Raw genomic sequence first — 16,415 nt, 5'->3', positions numbered from 1 at the left:
TGTAGAGGTAGGTGTGCATGATAGTAAATAATCACTATTCTTACAATATTCAGAGAGCAGTTCTCTCAAACTTAGGGTATACACCTCAATGTATTCAGAAAATAACATGAAGAGTTTGTCATCATCAACATCATCAACACTGTGGCATTTTGTCCTCAGCAAGGCATTCCCTGTACTCTCCTTGTCACTGGTGAAGGCTTAGTAAAGGTATTTGGAGAAGTGTCCATCAGACTGTACCTTATAGACTGAGTTGGGTCTGTTCTGGACATCTTCTGCTCTATAGGAATCTGTTCCCACTTAAAGTGAAGGCTCCAGTCAAACCCTGAAAAGGAAAAACACATGCCAAATTGGTTTTCTTATTGTAAAAACAGTACTAGTAGCTTTCAGTGAGTCTGCACTGTTATATCACAGGCTGTCCCTATGTTCCTTCCCTGACCTCCCTCACAGTCTTCCCAAAATGGCAATAGCCTATCCTAACGCAGACCTCTCCAGCTTCTGTCTTGGCACCATCATTCCTTAGCATTACAGATGTCTCCTCAATTTCACTCCACACCTTCAGGAGAGTGTTGTCAGGCTGAGATGTAATTCTATTCTAGCCAGTTTGTTTTACCAAAGGCAAACCCTGTCAGCCACTAAAGTTATGAGGCTTTAATAAAGGCCTTTGCAGGATGTGATATATTCTGGGAACAAAGGCCTGCAGACCACTGTACCCACCATGCTCTTCAAGCCTACCATGTACTTACAGATAGCCCATGGTGGATAGTAGAGCACAGCACAGTCACTATACCATTGTTAAGGGTAGCCAAAGAACAGGTAACCTTTGGCTGGCAAGCAGTGCAGAAGCGAGCCCCAGCCATAAAAGATGTAGAAGGGCACCAGGAGGTGGGGTGAAGACAGGAACAGCTGCAGGGGGTTCAGCTGTGAGGGGAGAGGTGTAAATGCTTTTCAGAAGATGCCACGAGAGAGCCTGCCAGATCAAAGCAGCAACTGGAAGTGCCCATCAGACTCCAGTGTGCATGCAGCATAGTGATGACATGCTGAGATATTTAATCAATTAACTGAGCCCTGAAACTGCTAAATGTTATGACAGTGATTCAAGGTCAAGAGGAAAATACTAGCTGAGTTTTGTTCTAACTCTTCAAAAGATCTGACTTTGCAAGTTGCAGACGAAAAGGGACAGATAACCCATCAGAAAGATCATCACTCTATTTTCTTGGAAAGCTGAAGAGAACACAACTTATTTATCATGCACCATCCCTCAGTTATGGCCAACTTACATAAGCCATTCATTATACTCACCTCCCCTCAAATCTGCTGATGCTGCCAGGTAGGCAAAATTATCCAGGCTGATAACATCAATGATTGGACTCACCACTCGGGTATAATCCTGAGGGAGAGAGAGAAAGGAGGGAAAAAAGGGATCAGGCTTTCTTGAATGTCCAGCAAAGCTGCCAGAGATCAGGAAACACAAAGCTGAACATGTAAATCTTTGTCTGGTTTCTCCATTATGGTTCTGGCAGCTGTGCAAAGGATCTGTGGCCACTAAATCCAAACATGGAGATGGTGGGTACCAGCCAGCAAAACTCCATGGATGAGGGGAGTGGAGTCAGACTCCAACACCTAGGAATGCTGCTAAGAAAGAGCTCTTTATTTCCTGCCCAAGTCACAGGGTATCAATCACTGTCCCAAGGGTTTTGTGCTTGCTTTTGATATCTATTGACAGCACACCTGCCCAGCCATCCTTAAACTAGCTCATTATCATCAGCCTAGAAATTATCAAATCCCTAATAATGCATTTACCTACAAAGCACCATGAATCAAGAACCCTCATTTAATTTTCATAGTGCAAACTTTATAATATATATGACACATTGTATACATTATAATATCAAGATATTGTGAGTACTTTATTGCCATTAAGGCTTACAGACATTTACAGTTTTCTTTTAGTTCACAGAAGTTGAACAATTTTTCAACATCATGAGACAGGGCATTAAAAGACAGTGTTGTGACAGCTGCCATGTAAGATGAAACTGAGCTGGTAATGCCAGAAACAGCACCTTGTTATTGGATAGCTGCCAGCACCCATGGCTTTCCTATCAAACCTTCATTTTGTGCCTTGCAATATTTCCCCATGATGTACCACACTTGGCAAGGATGGGACATCCTTGGTAAGAGGATTCATGTTTTTCCCCTCTGAGCTGTGGTGGTGGCCCAGCCAGAGTGTGTCTGCACAGCTTGAGACTCCAGCACCCACCTGGCAGCCTGGTGTGCCAGCCACTACTCCAACCAATCAGTGCCAGCACTGGCTAGGGCAAGACTGAAATCTATAATAGAATGTACATCAGAAATGTAGAAAGTAGGTCAGAAATAGGCTGACTTGAAATCTGCTCACTAAAACATTTGTATACTAGAGTTAGCACACAGGCTTTCACATTTTAGATCCTTCCCTAAAGTAATGAGTGAAGTTCTTTCTGCTGGTGCTGCTTGACTTAAAGATCAATAAATAAAGTAAACATTTATGGGCTTTATTGAACAAGAATAAAAAGAAGAAGCTTTTAATTCATCAATTCTGAAGTTTCACCTTCTTCTTCTGCTCCCTCATATTAAGCTAATCAGACATGCTTACAAAGCAAAATTAAAGACTCCACCCTTTCTCCTAAGGTCCATTACTTCATGGGATCCTCCTTTCAGAGGGGAACAATCACAGCCATTTGCAAGCAGGACTTTTCCCATCCCCTCCTCCCTGCCTTTTCTTGCAGCAGAGCTGTATGATCTCTCCCTCCAGCTCTGCAGTGCAGTCAGGGTGACAGCTGCTCATATTTCTGCCTCATTTTCATTCTTCCAGCCTTCCATCAATCCTTTGCCAAGTGAACCATCCAAGGGAACATCCCTGCAGTCACAAGCAGCTTCTCTGTGACAGGAAACTGCCTGCATGCAGGTGATGTATGGTGGCAGCTCAGTAGGAACATTAATAGAAAGAAAATTTTGGCAGTGACAAGGCAGAGGGGAGGGTCCAGCAGCAGGGGAGATGGAAACCATGGAAAAATGGCACAATGTATGCTGCCCAAGGGGCTGTCTTACATACAGGTGAACAGGATGAGGAAGCACAATGCCTGCAAGAGGTACAAGTTGGTGGTTCCAGCACTCAGCATTGCATCCCATCACTCTGCACCTCCTGCCTTGTCACACTGCCAGAACAGAATCCCATCAGGGATCTCCCTCCCACCTAGCCCAGGCTGTACCTTCCTCTGTAACAGCCTGTCTGAGGAGCACCTTGGCAGGCCTTGTTCTCACCAGTTCTGCCAAGGCATGTGAGAGCAGAAGATCCAACAGCACAGGCCAGGCCAGCTCCATCCATCTCAGAGCAGGACATGGTGCTCACCTCTTTCACTCTCTGAAGCATTGGCTGCAGCCACTCGCTGTTGACTTCACAGTGACTGTCCAAGAAGGTGAGGATGTCAGCAGCTGCCACTTCAGCCCCTCGCACCCGAGAGCGAATCAGCCCTGCGAGGAGAAAAGGACAGCAAAGGAGCAGGAAGGTTAGGAAAGGAAACATTTGAGCCTGCTTCAGAAAAAATACTTTATGTGGCCATTGCAGGAAAGAGCAGGTGATTCTCCTGTATCACATCTCCATCAGGAGCAGAGAGCAGCTTTAGAGTAGGGCATGCCCTGGGGACAGTCAGATGAGCCCTCCCAGCACAAAATGAATGAGCTCTCCTGTCACTTCTGTCCATGACACAGAACTTCCACCTGGCTCCTTGCTCTTCCCTTCCAGCCTTCCCCACAGACACCTGGCTGCTGGCTGCCGACTCTCTCTCCCATTGAGTACCCTGCTGCCTTCATCACCAATTCCCCATGGCCAAACTCTACTCTCTGCTTTTTGCCTTCCTTACTGCTTATCTCCTTTATTCCATTTGTCCTTTATTCTGCCCTGCAGAGATATCAGCCTGGCTCTCAGATGACTCCTTACTTTCTTACAGACCATCCCACTATGTGGGATGCTCTTTGTCAACTAAACAGTGATTTTTGTCTCTCCTTCTAGATCCTTGCTCCAAACCTGCTGTGCACTGACAGCTTTTGAAATAAGCCAGCACATGTGGGTCAAACTAAAGAGCAGCTGGGAAAGTAATTTATGCATGTAAAAGAATTATGACAAAAAACTTTCCTTAATTGCATCTCTTTTTGATAGATACATGATTGTTTCTCCTTCTCCCATGTCTCCTACACAGCTTGTTTTCTTGCACTTGAAAGTGCAAGAGTTAGCTTGTGTTGAAAAGGACAAGACTTGCACCTGGATCTTTAGTCATAAAGATCTTAAAATGTGATATTTGTTCCAGCCAAGGACTCTGGACACCACTTATTATTTAAGTATTAAATGAGACCCCCGAAGCCTGAGAGTTGATAAGCTGTATTCTCCCTCCACAGAACTTCCAAATGCTTATACTGAAAAAATAAACTCTAACTACAGGAAACAATATGTAAGCAGCTGGGAGGCACCAGGGTCATGTGGAAAAATAGGCAAGATCTTTGTGCTTCACAAGCTTTCCACACTCACCTTCTCGATGGGTGTTTCGTAGACACTTGACCTTTGGGATCTTGGTAAGGAGCTGGCAGTCCTCAGCTTGGGAAAGGCAAAAAAGACATTCAGCACACATGCATGAATTATTTGGCTTCAACAGAAAGCCCCAACTAACTGTACTCTTGCTTCTCCATGGGAGGGGAAATTCTGCTTTTGCTTAACATGACATTAATCAGCATGATGGCCTCAATCCTGTTGTCTACAGAGTACACAGAAGAGCCCTGCCTGCTTGCTGTCCTCAGCAGCTGAGCCCATGTTTCCCAATCCTCTGAGCAGCCAGGCCTCCATCTCCCCTGCTCAGCATTTCCCAAGAACAATGGGGCATGTACTGGCAGCATGGCACTGGGCACTAAGGAAAAGGAGGGAACACAGGGAAGCAGGACTGCAAACCACCAAAGTGCCAAGGAAAAGAGAGTTCTGTAACAAAGTGATCTTATCCACTCTCTTTGCCTTCAGTGGCTCATCTGGGCATTTCCTGCCTTTTGTTCTCAGGGCAGTTTCTGCTTGATTTTATTTAATAAAGGCCACTGGGATGCAACCTGCTTCCTTAGAGACACCAGCACATTGACACATGGATGCCTGACCAAGGGCTTTGCTGGCAGCTTGCTAGAAACTCCTGGCATCCCTCATTTACACTACCTAGGGAAGATGAGGGAGAGGAACAGTTACCTGCTCCAGCCAGACACCAAGGAGCACTGAGTCTTTACTTCTCTGTCATCCCCTCTATTCCCACCCTAGGAGACGTCATAGGAACAGCAATTTCTAACTTGCTCTTTTTTCTCGCTCCATCAAATTCACCCCAATTTCCCTGTTTATTCCATATTCCTTTACATGTCTCATGCCCCCTCTTTCCTGCTGTCATCTTCGCACAGACTGAGCACTCTGGGGAGGATGCAAAGGCCCTTAGCCAAAGTACACCTCTTAGCACACTCCTGTACAAGCATTTCCATTCTCAAGGAACCGTGCAATCTGAAATACTGCTCTTACATTGGCACTTTGGCAGATCCTGCATCATCCAAGGGAAGTGGCAGGTGCTCTGAATTATAGAGCATTGAGATTTTGCTGGAATTCTGCTACAAGGGAAGGCAATGCTCTTATCTTGGCCAAGGCACAAGTTCAGCTATGAGAATCCTTATTCAGTCGTTCACTCTGCAGGAGCAGAGCACATGGCTCTGCCTGTAGATACGTGCCAGAGATGACAAACTCTCAGTATATTTGGAGAAACTGAGGCAGTATGAAAGCTAAGTATCAGACCTCAAACATGTGCTGAAGTGCCTTCATGAATGTATCTCAGGGAAGTGGCTATATCCACAAATAGCCAGCTGCCAGTTAAAAACATAACAGCTGTGACAGGATGGAGCCTTTTAAAAATCTTCCTATTTATTGAGGAGCCTAAATGGGAGTTTATGGTTGAGCCTTGTGTAGAACAGGTACCAGAAATCCATCACTGTTGATCTGGAACCCTTTGCCCCTTAAGAACTGAAATTTTTAGGTGCAGATGTGGAACACATGTTTGTGACAAGTACTCAAAAACACTGAAATTAAACAGCTGAGCACAGCTCAGTACTTATTCGAAACTCTAAGGCCCTCAGAAACTCAAATCCCTCATCTCAGCATCCACCTTTAATATGGGGGTTTTTTTGTGGCCAAAGCTACATAAGCATTTAGCTGCAAAATCAAAATAGCATTGCTTCCTTACCTCAGCAGGCCAAGGTGGGCACTCGCAGCTATCTGTAAAGTGCTCTGAAGGAGTAATTATTGATCATTATAAATGGTACATAACTAGATTGTCCTTGAGTCTAGAACACATCATGGGAGAAGCAAGAAGTCTTCTATGCCCACCACCTCACTACTACTACACAACAGCCAGGAGCAAGAGCAACTGTACAGAGGGAAAGACTCCAGAGCCTCCAGTCTGCAGCTCTGGTGGAACTGATGCAGTAGACACTCCACCAAGCTGCAGAAGAAAGTATGGTGCTGTCCAAAGCAGAAACTCTGCCACAGCTTCCCACAGGGACACCTGGGATCCCAGGCACATGGAGGCAGACAGCCAGTCTCGCCTCAGCCTGCCTGCAGGACCCCAGGCAGCAATTTTCTGTACGCTACACCACATCTCTTCTTGCCTCTTGGTCTGCAAGTACCTGCTCTGCTCATGCACAGCATTGCTACACATATATCTGTGCTAAACAGCTCACCAAATGGTGCATAATGAAACATGACAGAGATCTCTGGCAACCCAGCAGAAACTGCCACACTGACAGAAATGGAAGACCCAATGGAAAGAAAAAAGAGAGGAAGAAGCTCTGGCCTCTGCCATGCATGGACATTAAACACAGACTTACTTTCTTTTATTTTTCTCCTGCATACAGACAAGAGGGAATCTGTGAGGGAAGGGGACTCAACAGAGCAAACAAAAAATGGGAAAACAAAAGGAAAGAAATAAGTGTAAAGGAAATAGGTCCAAACTTACGATCTGAGCTGAAGTCATCTACCAAAATGATCTCCTGGATGAGACTGGGAGGGGTGCGGTTCAGAACACTGCAGGGACCCAGGAAAGAAAAAGCCACTTTGTGAGCTGCCATAACAATGACAATGTTAGGACTGATAGAAATCTGCTGTGCTATGCATTACAGCAGGAATACCAAACTCCACTAAAGTGGAAGCAGTGACCTTGCCCTTGTAACAGTGTTCATTGGCAGGGCCAAGCTACAAGTGAGAGTATCCCAGAGAGCTGTGGCACTCAGCCAGACCTCACAAGGACCCGCAGCCAGGAGCTGACTGAGACTTGCCTAGGACAGCTAGCAAAGGATGCTGCAGCATGCTCTGCCCCTAAACAGAGGTGAAATGGAGAGAACCACCTGCCCCAAGGCAGCCCAATGGCCATTCCCATCTGCCAGCCTCTGGGTGAAAGTCATCACTGCTGGAGGGCATAAAGAGCTGCCACTTTGCCCAGCAAGGAGCTCCTCCACCTCAGTGCAACAGGTGCCACCTGCTCAGGCTTTCTCACTGATTCCCTTCTTTGGAAGGAAGCATTGTCAATATTCTGGATTTGGATTTTTTCCCTTCTTTTGTTTGTCTTTCAAACCAGCACCACTCTTGCTGAAAGAATCCCCTTTCCTCAGGCTGGTTGCACCATACCATGTAATACCCTTGGGTCTGCAATGGGTTTGCATCTGCAGGACACTCATGAGGAAAGCAGAGAAAAGCTTCTGCCATCCTCAGATGTAAAGCATTCTGGTACTTTGGAGTCTGAGCAGTTCAGTTCTGACCTCTTTACCGGTCTCATTCATTTAAAATGCTTGAACTGTTTTCCCATGAACTTCTTCAAATCTTTCTCTTGCTTTACTACCATCAGCAGCATATTCCCCCTCCAAGCCTCCTTCAACACCTCTGTGCACAGCAGGTCCTCATTACCTTCAACAAGGTTGCTCAGTGATGCTGAAGCATCCAATGAAGATGGCAGTTACGCAAAATTTAATACTAAAAGCAGAGGCAAACGTTGCTCTCCTAGTTCCAGCAACCTGTCTCATTTCAGTGGCACCTGCCTTTTGAGCAATACTGGAGAAAAAAGTCTGGCTTTTTTTCTCTTTTGGATTTTTTTCTTTTTGTTGTTCAATATTGGAAATAGACAACAGGAATAGTCCCATACTCCCAGGAATGAAGAGAAATAAATTGCCATCTTGTTAAGTAACGCCACTGATGCTTTGCACACAGAACCAAAGTTCCCTCAGTTTGGAAGAGTTTTCTGCTTTCTGCAAAAAAGCAAAATTCTGACTGTTCTGCTGCTCAGCATCACATCCCACTCTATTTCAGATTCACATTGCTTTATACACCTCTCATAGTATTTGTATTTTGAGCTGACATGTCCCTAGATGACTGAGCTTGCATTTTCCAAAGCTGAATCTCATTTGCTTCTCTTGGCTCATGTCTCTCTGGATCCTCTAGTATGGTGGGGTGGGAGGTGGGGGGATGTTCCTGTGCCATTCTAAGTGCAGCTTCTCCCAGCACAACCACCATCTGCACATTTCACAGACAAGGCTGCCCTGCACTGAAATTGTTGTCTGTGCAAACACAATGCAAAACAACCCAGACAGACTGCAATATAATGGCTGCAAAATGGTATTCTACACCTTCTACTAGCTTGACTATGGCCAATGCACACATTTTCTCCACAAGTTTCAGGTCTTTCAACCCCACATAACTGGGAAAAAAGCCCCATTTTGTTCTCTGTTCTTTACCTGTCCACTGATTCCCCCATAGAGAGAACACATCCCTTGAGGAGTTCACAGGTCATTGTACAGTGCCCTGTTCTTCTCTCAGCTCTGCAATAGCTGAGATCCTTGGGAAAGGTTCTTAATCTTCTTTGCACTTTGTCACCCCTGTCTTTTTAACAAGGAGCACAATAATCCTAATATCTCCCCTCACTGAGGTGCAGAGAATGCCATGACAAACACTTTCAGGCACAAAAATATATTATTAGAATTCCGAAATCCAAGTGACAATTGCCTTTTACAGCAGAAATATGGACTGTTTCCCCCTCATCTCATGGCTTCCCTATCTCCTTTGCCTTTTCTCACAGCTTCCTTCTTCTTTCAATATCAGAGTCCTTACTCTCTTGCATGAACATGACATCAGCACTGCCAATGAGCTCCTCTCCTCTGTCCATCCCCGCCTAAGTTCCCAGATAATCTTGTTTATTCTGGATGTTAGCAGAAGAGTATATTTTTTTCCCTTTGCTCTAACATAATATTATTTTTTGCCATTACTTAAATTGTCATTGTAATGAGATGCTACACCAAATGCTCCAGCATTACAACAGCATCCTCTTAATCAGAATTTTCATAGGCCCTCTGCATAGGCACTGAACCACTGACAGCTGTTCAAATCCAGTGACTTAAGAGTTTCACAATTCACCTTTATATTTGCACCAAAACCAAAAGGTCCCTGCAATGCTGACTTCCTGAGATCAGAAAGAGAGGGACCAAACAACAAAGCACTTGACCTTTTTGTTCTGCAAGAATGGTCATGGCAGCAGAGTGAAGGTATGGCTTAAAGATTAATCATGCATAGACATCAATCACATAAAATGCCTTTTGAGTGACAATTGTTTCTGAAGGAGAATAGAATGCCAAGCAAGTGACTGATTTGAGAGTGACAGCTATGTCCTAACAAAGAAAAAGGATCAAAGCAGGCAAACAGCTCTGACTGACACACATCTCCTGCAGGACTCAGGATGCCAGCAACAAGCCATTTGAACTGGCATATTCACAGGTTTTGTCTGACATCCCATTTCCCATTTTTTCCCCTATTCCCCTTCTTTAGACTCTTGCTGGATATTTTTAACTAGTTGTCTCCCTCTACCCTGAAAACATATGGCTGGAGTCCACACTAGAAGGCAGGTATGCAGCCCATGCTGCCTCTGAAGAGGAGGAGGGATAAGCAACAGGGTGCTTGAGGGAATATGTTATTCCTCTGCAAGGTCACTCCTCTCTTTCCCCCTCTCCCTCATACACAAACATTTCTCCCATCCTCAAGGAGCAACAACAGCACATCATTCCTGTTGCTTCCACCCAGCAGCAGAGAGGGAGGGAGAATAAGGCAAACACCTCTGGCAGCTCAGCAGTTAAGTCCATGTGTTCAAATGTGCATGTGAGGATAGCAAGAAGGATATACAGATCAGGACCTGGCCCTTAGAGCTGCCAGGTTCAGATCACCCTGAAATAAGCCTGTGCTGCAGGAGTATCATCCCTGGGTCACATCCCAAGACCTTTTGGCACCAGCATTGCCACTTTTTAAAATCACCTTGCAATAAGCCAGTATCTGGCTCAGGGGAGTGCATTTGGGCTCCCTCTGGGCTTAAGATCAGCTCAATCCCAGTACCCTTTTCATGTATTTCATTCTAGAATTTCCAAAAGTCTTATGGCTGGTTTTTGAGTACCCAAATTGTGATAGTCAAAAGCCACAACTGCAAAGACCTCACATATGAAAATTTCAACTGGTAATACATTTCCTACTCACCTCAAAAGATTAGGCCTCTAAAAATGTTTTCAGGCATAGAAAATTTTGCTTTTAGTGCTGCTCATTTTCATCAGTTTTCCTCCTTCACACCCATTTCTCTTACAGCATTCCCACAGTGTAATCATGATAACTGAACTTGGGAAAAGGCCCATAATAACAGTGGAATCATATTTAACTTTCACCAGATGCATCTCACATGGTTCATTCTAATTATCCAAATAATCATGCTCTACCTGGTCTAAGAAAGCTCTTGCAGATATAGAAATAATGACAAGCTGCAAGCCTGACTAGTCAGCAGGTAAGCAGGCAGTGCAATTTTATGCTTCCTGCTGCTTAATATTACTGTGGTCCTCAGCAGACTCACAGCCAGGTCATAAACCCAACAGAACAGAACAGTCCTGTCCCTTTGATACTTGACTTATCCCAAAGTGCCAGGGATGCAAAGTAATTACATAGCACTGGTGCACTGACTGTGTGTGTGACTTGAACAACAATTACTCTCACAGCAGTAATTCAGCCTGGCACATTCAGATGAGTTTTGCTGAAAGATGGGGCTCTCAGGTTACAGAAGAGGCCCTGAAGAGCTCTGTGAAATCTCTCTATAACATCAGTGTCAACCTGCAAGTCAGACTTATGCCTATGCCTGTTCTAGCAGTGCAGCCATGACGTGAACCTTTACCTTTGTGTATGGTTGTCAAACCTTCAGTGCTCAAAGACAAGGCTACTAGCCAATGCTTGCTAGTGTGGCACTGCAGATACTGAGCCCAAGAAGGACTCAGCCTTCAGGATCTCTCATGAGACAGGGATAAATTATTGACACTTCTGATGTGATTTAAGCAAAGTGTAAATCCATCACATGCACTGGCTGTAAACCATCTGGCAATGAAGACCGCAGCTGCAGCCAGAGGTCTGGAAGGAAATTCCATCCACTACACCATTCACAGCAGAGTGCAGCCAGTTCCTCACAACAACAGTCCTCCAGGGGCAGCAGCATTGCAGGGACCAATCTGAATAGATGGGTCACCCATTTTTAAGGTCTTTGTTGAGGGCTCTGGTTGCAGGAGACCACATCTGAGAGACTGGTAATATCACATTTTAAGTGCTGTGTCCAGTTCTGGGCTTTCCAGGACAAGAAAAAGTAGGACATACTCAGGACCACTGAGATGGTTTCTCAGCATTTATTTACTGTCTGACCTATGACTGAAAAGGCAGAAATCTCCCCCAGCTGCCCTAGCAGCACCAGAATTCCAAACAAGTCTGCCCATTTTCTGGACAGTGACTCTGCAGAACTCATTGTATGGCTCACATGAAAAGAAAATTATAGAAATAAAAAGACCTAACATGTCAATGCAATATATACAGGTCTCTGAAAACACAATAGCACCAAACTTGGTGGCAGAAACCCGGCCTTCTAGACAGGAAGCCAATTTGAAAAAAACTGTTCTTTATTCATATAGCACATTTCTTAGGTCCACAGGACCTGTCAAGGGAAGAAGTGGCAATGATGAATAATGCATTCCTGTTAGTGATACCATCAGCTCAAACTGCTACACTGACAATTCACTCTCCCTTCAGCCTCAATGGCTGTTCCTGGGCCTGCTTGCAGGCTTCAGAGACCCTTTGAGAAATTAAGTAAGTCAGAGGGCATTTTTTTCTTTGGGAACTAAAAGGAAAAGAGCCTCCCTGGGCTCTGTGGGGGTGATGGAAGAGGGCAGTGAAGGAGCAGCTGGAACATCGCTTTGTGGTACAGATGATTGCAAACCTCCATCTATTTGGGGTTGCTGACAGGCCTATGCCACCTATTTACTTAGCTAGATTTGGCCACTGCTGACACTCAGATATGAGGAGACACTGGTACAAGATGGCAAGTGTCCTGCAGGCTCAGCAGGAGCTGTGTGCAAGGCCCAGGGTACACCTGGTGGGGCACCAGGTTCAGCCATTGAAGGGACCATGAGCAAGGGCTTGGACACTGCACCTAGCAACACAATGTTCTCTTTAGTCCCCCCTCAGTCTTCCAAACCAAGCTCGCACTTGGTTGAGACTTGAGACTGTTCTCACCTGTGGATGCAGGCCCAGCTACCCTTTCTTGCTGCCCATGATTCTCCCAGCTGGAGCCATACAGTGGCTAGCTGCAGCTACTCTTTGCATTTGAAGATATGCCCACAATGCCAATCCAAGCCTCTGGCCTGTCCTAGTGGGCCATCTTGAGAGCAGAATGCTACCTCTTGGGGAACTGCAGCCACCCTGCTTGTCTAGCTGCTGCAAAATGCCCAATTTTCCCCCAGAGCACTCCCAGACTCCACCATGTAGGCCCAGCAGCCCAGCAGAACTCACCTCTTCACCGTGCGGAGCAGGGTAGATCGCGCCTCATTGTGGAAGGTGATGATGACACTGGTGGCTGGCAAGTCAGTGTCATAGCGTACAGAAGTGCACCTGCAGCACAGGAGAGCACAAGTGCAAGCCAAACATTAGCAGTAGTACTGCAACAGTGTACCTGCAATTTCTAAAAGAGAGTAATATGCTAAAATCAGAACCAGCACAGTTGAGCTGCAATAAGGCTGGCAGAGCTTAAAAAGAACTGTGCCTATTGAAAAGCAACATTTGGAGGCTGTGATACCCAACCTCATGCTAAGGAAGCCATGTGGGTTTTATAGTAAACTAAGTTTCAGTCATGGATTCCCTGGGTTTCAGTCATAGTCCCTGTGATTCACATAAAATTTTGTTTATTCATGCACAGGACATGGACATGCTAAGGATGCATGGAGCTGGTACACCCAGGCATTGCTGTATAAAGCACTTCAAATTCTTTGGACAAACTTCACAGAAAGAAAAACACCAGCTAGTTCTGTCGTCTGTGTTGGGGAGTTGCTGAGGCTCAACACTAATGGACCTGCTGGCAATGAAGAGCAATTCTTTCTATCTTCTCATCTGACTTTGTAATGTTAGATACATACACACACTCTCACACTCAGAACCAAGAATTAACTTGCACCAGGCTGCTTCTCCCTGTGGAAAGCAAAGTTTCTGTGAGGGGAGCAACTCACAGACGTGAATGCTGAATCCAATTCTGGCAGATGCTAAGCACAGCTGATTTGGGTTGACCTGCTCCTCCAAAGCATCTGCCTTCTTAACTTCCAGATGGTGTCAAACTGCAGTCAGTGTGCTCTAATCTCCTGTCTGATGAAGAAACCACACCTACTTCTAACAACTCAAGACTTTGCATAGACTGAATCTCCATCAGGAGACAGAGAATACAATTCAGCGCAAGACTTGGATCCCACAACCATGGTCCTGACTGCTTGCCTTTGAAAAACACTCTGAGAGCTGTCAGTGCTGGCAGGCTCACAAAGCTCCATGTCTCCTGGCATCCCTTTCACAATTTCAATCAAGTTAGATGCCTGGTTTCCTGCTCCCAGGAATTGTGAAATGTTGCTTTGAAACCATACCTAGAACCATACATAGTTCTAGGCTGTGGTAATTACATATTCTCTGAACAGAGAAAGTTGTGAAAACAATTCTTATTTTCATTTACTACACTTGTTGTGCACATGTGGAACATGTTAGAGAGATTATTTACTAAAGAGAGATTTCTTAATTAGACTTTGGTGATAGTGTTTTAATTAATTAACCAATTAAATCCACATGTGTATCAGACTGTCTGGCAAGAGCAATGGGTTTCTCTTAATAGTATAATATAGTATAGCTTAATAAAGTATTTAATCAACCTTCTACAATCATTAAGTCAATACTCATTATTACCCGGCAGGGCCCGCTACCACAATACTAGGTGGAGACTAGGACTGAAGTAGACTATTCTACACTATCCTATTACTACAGTTTTCAAGAATCTTTTTTTACTAAATTACCTTTTTGTCCTCCAGAAACTACAAAATAGTTACCCAAGCACTATCAGCAATTTAAGGACAATTTTTTCACAGAACAAACACACCCTCAGTGAAACCAGGACAGAATGACAAACACTTTGCAAGCCACAGAACACTGTTAGTTTCATCCCTACCCCAGCAGCCCTCACGCTGATGTTTAGGATGGAAAGAAGCACCAAACCATCTTCAGACAGACAGGGCACAGCAGGTGAGGAACACCAGAATAAAGCAAGACTGCAACTAAGGTGTACTTTGCAGACAGTACAGAAGGATGCTGAGGGAAGCCGCGAGCGTGGGGCAGTTGGGCAAAACACAACTGTCCAATGGGCAATCGGAGCTGCAGTGGAGGGGCTGTGCTAAAACAAGCTGATGCCTGGACCTGGAAAAAGAGGTGTTCAAAAAGTCTCAAGCTGGGATTGAATTTGTCAAGGCTCTCCAAGCATTTGAGACCTTTCCAGCTGAACCATGAAATTCAGTGCAACAATGGACCAGAGCTGCTAAAGAAAAACCCAAAACATGCTTTGCCAGCATTACAGACCAGCAGCAGAGAGCAGCGGGCTCCCTGCACGAAGCAGGGCTGCAGGGTACCTGTAGTGCCTGGTGTCCCGGATGGGTCGGTCGCTGCTGAGTTTGTCACTCTCCAGCTGGTTGAAAGCGTGCTGGCGGTAGGGGTCTTCTCCAGCCTTCAGCACCTTGGAGGACAAGTAAGCCTTCTCATCAAAACCCCGCCGGCTGCTCTTCTCTCCCGGGGGAGCCCTCGTCATCTAGAGCAGAGACAAGCAGCAGAGCATCAGGGAGAGCAGCCCGCCCATGTTCAAACAGAGGTAGAAAGTTCAGACATTGGCACACATCTGGAAATCACTTGGGTACAGGCAAAGGCAGGATAGTCAAAAGCTTGGAAAGGAAAGCAGGAGTCTTCACAGACAGGGTGTTAAATTGCCATCTCTGAGGAAAATTGCAGGCTTCGCTATCCTTACTGATGGAGCTTGGGATGAAAGCTGCTGTTCCTGCACAGGCAGAGCCAAATTCCCTTTAGCACCTGTTACACAGAATGTGTGAGACTGCAGGCATTTGGAAACCCTTCCAGGCAATGAATGTCTGAGAGCAGTCTCCAGCCAAGGTAGCTGAGACACCATATTTCGAGGAAAAGCAGTTTCAGCCTTCCAACCATCACTACTGCACACAGAGTGGCAGCTGATTTAATAGGTTCCTTGCTATGCTTTGCTCAGACTTGCCCAGTCCCACAGATGTCCTTGATATAGTTAAAAGCTGCCCATGACCCCAGCACCACCCAAGAGGTAAAAGACCAGGGCTGTCCCTCTCCTCTCCTTATTTTCCTCTAACTTTCCTAGGCCACAGAGGCAGTCCAATATCAGCACCTGAAAAGTATTCACTAGGGTCATCAGGAGAGCGGACAGGCACAGCTCTGGCCCGCTCTTGGGTACCTGACTCTGTTTGGAAACAACCTACAAACTCTAAAATACTTGCTTAAAAAGCAATCAAGACTGTTTATACTATAAAAGTAGTTTAACAAATTTCCTGTGGTAGCGGTTTGATAGACTAAATCATGAAGACAAAATACTCCCAGCCTTGTAGGGAATGCTAGAGCTCTCTAAAACTGCTGCAAGAAGCAGATACTTGCACCTACACATCTCATTCAAAGCACTGGGTAATCTCCAGATCTTGAGATCCTTCTATGTAAAATAATTTGGATGCTCTCTACTACTAGGCTTGATCACGTTCCTCCCTCTGCTAAAGGTCTCCTTTTAGGAATTACAGAGGGCAAGAGACCAGAGAATGGTCCTCAGTATCACACAGCATGTTGGTTGAGCCATCCTAGTGGGCTGGGAAAGAATTCAAGAGACCCAACAGCACAGCAAACTCATTAAGCAGGAGAGCGCTTAGAAGAACATTCATCTCTGCAACTTTCT

The 16,415-nt window shown here is 45.4% G+C and overlaps 1 protein-coding gene across 3 annotated transcripts in view; it reads right to left on the bottom strand.

Annotated features, from left to right (window-relative positions):
• GALNT16 (polypeptide N-acetylgalactosaminyltransferase 16) overlaps nt 1–16,415 on the bottom strand; it is a 73,522-nt gene that overhangs the window by 21,022 nt on the left and 36,085 nt on the right. For all 3 annotated transcript variants that reach the window (XM_064424326.1, XM_064424327.1, XM_064424328.1), the window contains 7 exons: nt 15,073–15,248; nt 12,935–13,033; nt 7,053–7,120; nt 4,559–4,624; nt 3,386–3,507; nt 1,300–1,387; nt 238–322 (listed from right to left, as the gene is read on the bottom strand). In XM_064424326.1, coding sequence (XP_064280396.1) covers nt 238–322; nt 1,300–1,387; nt 3,386–3,507; nt 4,559–4,624; nt 7,053–7,120; nt 12,935–13,033; nt 15,073–15,248 — 704 coding nt within the window. The remainder of the gene's footprint in view (nt 1–237; nt 323–1,299; nt 1,388–3,385; nt 3,508–4,558; nt 4,625–7,052; nt 7,121–12,934; nt 13,034–15,072; nt 15,249–16,415) is intronic.

This window comes from Passer domesticus, chromosome 6 (genome assembly GCF_036417665.1).
Source record: "Passer domesticus isolate bPasDom1 chromosome 6, bPasDom1.hap1, whole genome shotgun sequence".
Classification (NCBI taxonomy): Eukaryota; Metazoa; Chordata; class Aves; order Passeriformes; family Passeridae; genus Passer; species Passer domesticus.
The sequence above is the reverse complement of the archived record's forward strand: the minus strand, read 5'-3'. Positions and strand labels throughout refer to the sequence as shown.